The sequence below is a fragment of the Carya illinoinensis genome, chromosome 10, assembly GCF_018687715.1.
Source record: "Carya illinoinensis cultivar Pawnee chromosome 10, C.illinoinensisPawnee_v1, whole genome shotgun sequence".
Taxonomy (NCBI): Eukaryota; Viridiplantae; Streptophyta; class Magnoliopsida; order Fagales; family Juglandaceae; genus Carya; species Carya illinoinensis.
In genome coordinates this window covers 28,885,674-28,886,848 of record NC_056761.1, presented here as the reverse complement: position 1 = coordinate 28,886,848, position 1,175 = coordinate 28,885,674, and the positions used below count along the sequence as shown (strand labels likewise).

Genomic DNA, 1,175 nt, shown 5'->3' with positions numbered 1-1,175 from the left:
TCATTTCAATGAACTAGAAATATACGTAGGGTATTCCTCCATAATGATGATACAATCTGAAATGTAAAGAGCATTCTTTACAAGAATGTGAGTTACAACATTACCATCTCTCCTAACATGAGAGACTTCCCACCTTGCAAACTTTACAAGTCCTAACTTAGCTTCAAAGAGAAACATGTTGGAACTGCACCACACCTCTTGGTCCCTCTGCAAAGCTTGTATAGTTTGGAGTGAGTCACCTTCCAGCACCGCCTTTGATAGTCCCAGGTCCCTTGCAAACTGGACAGCCTTTAGAGCCCCATATGATTCGGCCAGAAAATGTTCTATGATTAGAGATTTCCTTTGCCTCAGTGTTGCTACAACCATGCCTTGACAGTCCCTTACTACCACTCCCACCTCAACAAAACCCTTTACTTTGTTCACAGCCCCATCCCAATTTACTTTAAACCAACCCTGAGGTGGTGGCCTCCACTTAGTTTTAGAAGAAGCTGTCCTTCCATGCATGTGGACCTGCTGACTTGCCCTTCCCTGTTCCTCCTGGTCCCATTAAATTCTCTCTTTCACTTCCCTGATGATTTTGTATGGCGGCCAGAACTCTTGGTTGAAGATGAATGCATTCCTTCTTAGCCATAACTTCCTTGCCACTACTGTGAACTCCTCGAGCTCCTCTTCAATGAGAAATTGGAAAAGGCTTTCTAGGAGTTGCAACATGGGGGAGTGGGATAGTGTGCATTTTTGTAATCTTTTTGAGCATTGGCCCCACACATCTCTGGCAGCTTCCCACGACCACAAAGCATGTGCTGAATTCCCTTCCTCTCTTTGACATATAAGGCACAAGGGATTTGGGACAATTTTCTTTTTGTAAAGATTGGATTGAGTTGGAAGAGTTTCTTTACATGCACGCCAGAGGAACATTCTCTCACTAGGGGTGACTCTAGGTTTCCATATTTCTCTCCAAACTTTACTAGCACTAGTGCTTGATGATGCTGCTTGATGATGCTTGACCCTTGGCAGCCACCTCCCTAGCCTTTTCAAGGTGATAAGCACTTCGAACTGAGAAGAAACCCCCTTTTGATCCATTCCATACCAGTTTATCTTCTGTTCTGAGGGAGCTTATAGGTATCCTAAGAATCAAGTCAGCTTCCTCCTGGTCGAAAACTTCCCTAACTAGCTCA

General features: G+C 44.2%; 1 protein-coding gene across 1 annotated transcript; it reads right to left on the bottom strand.

Moving 5' to 3' along the window:
* Window positions 1-504, bottom strand: LOC122278607. Its single transcript, XM_043088787.1, has one exon. It carries the CDS (start codon window positions 502-504, stop codon window positions 1-3), a length of 504 nt encoding a protein of 167 aa, XP_042944721.1.
* Between the last annotated feature and the right edge of the window lie 671 nt (window positions 505-1,175).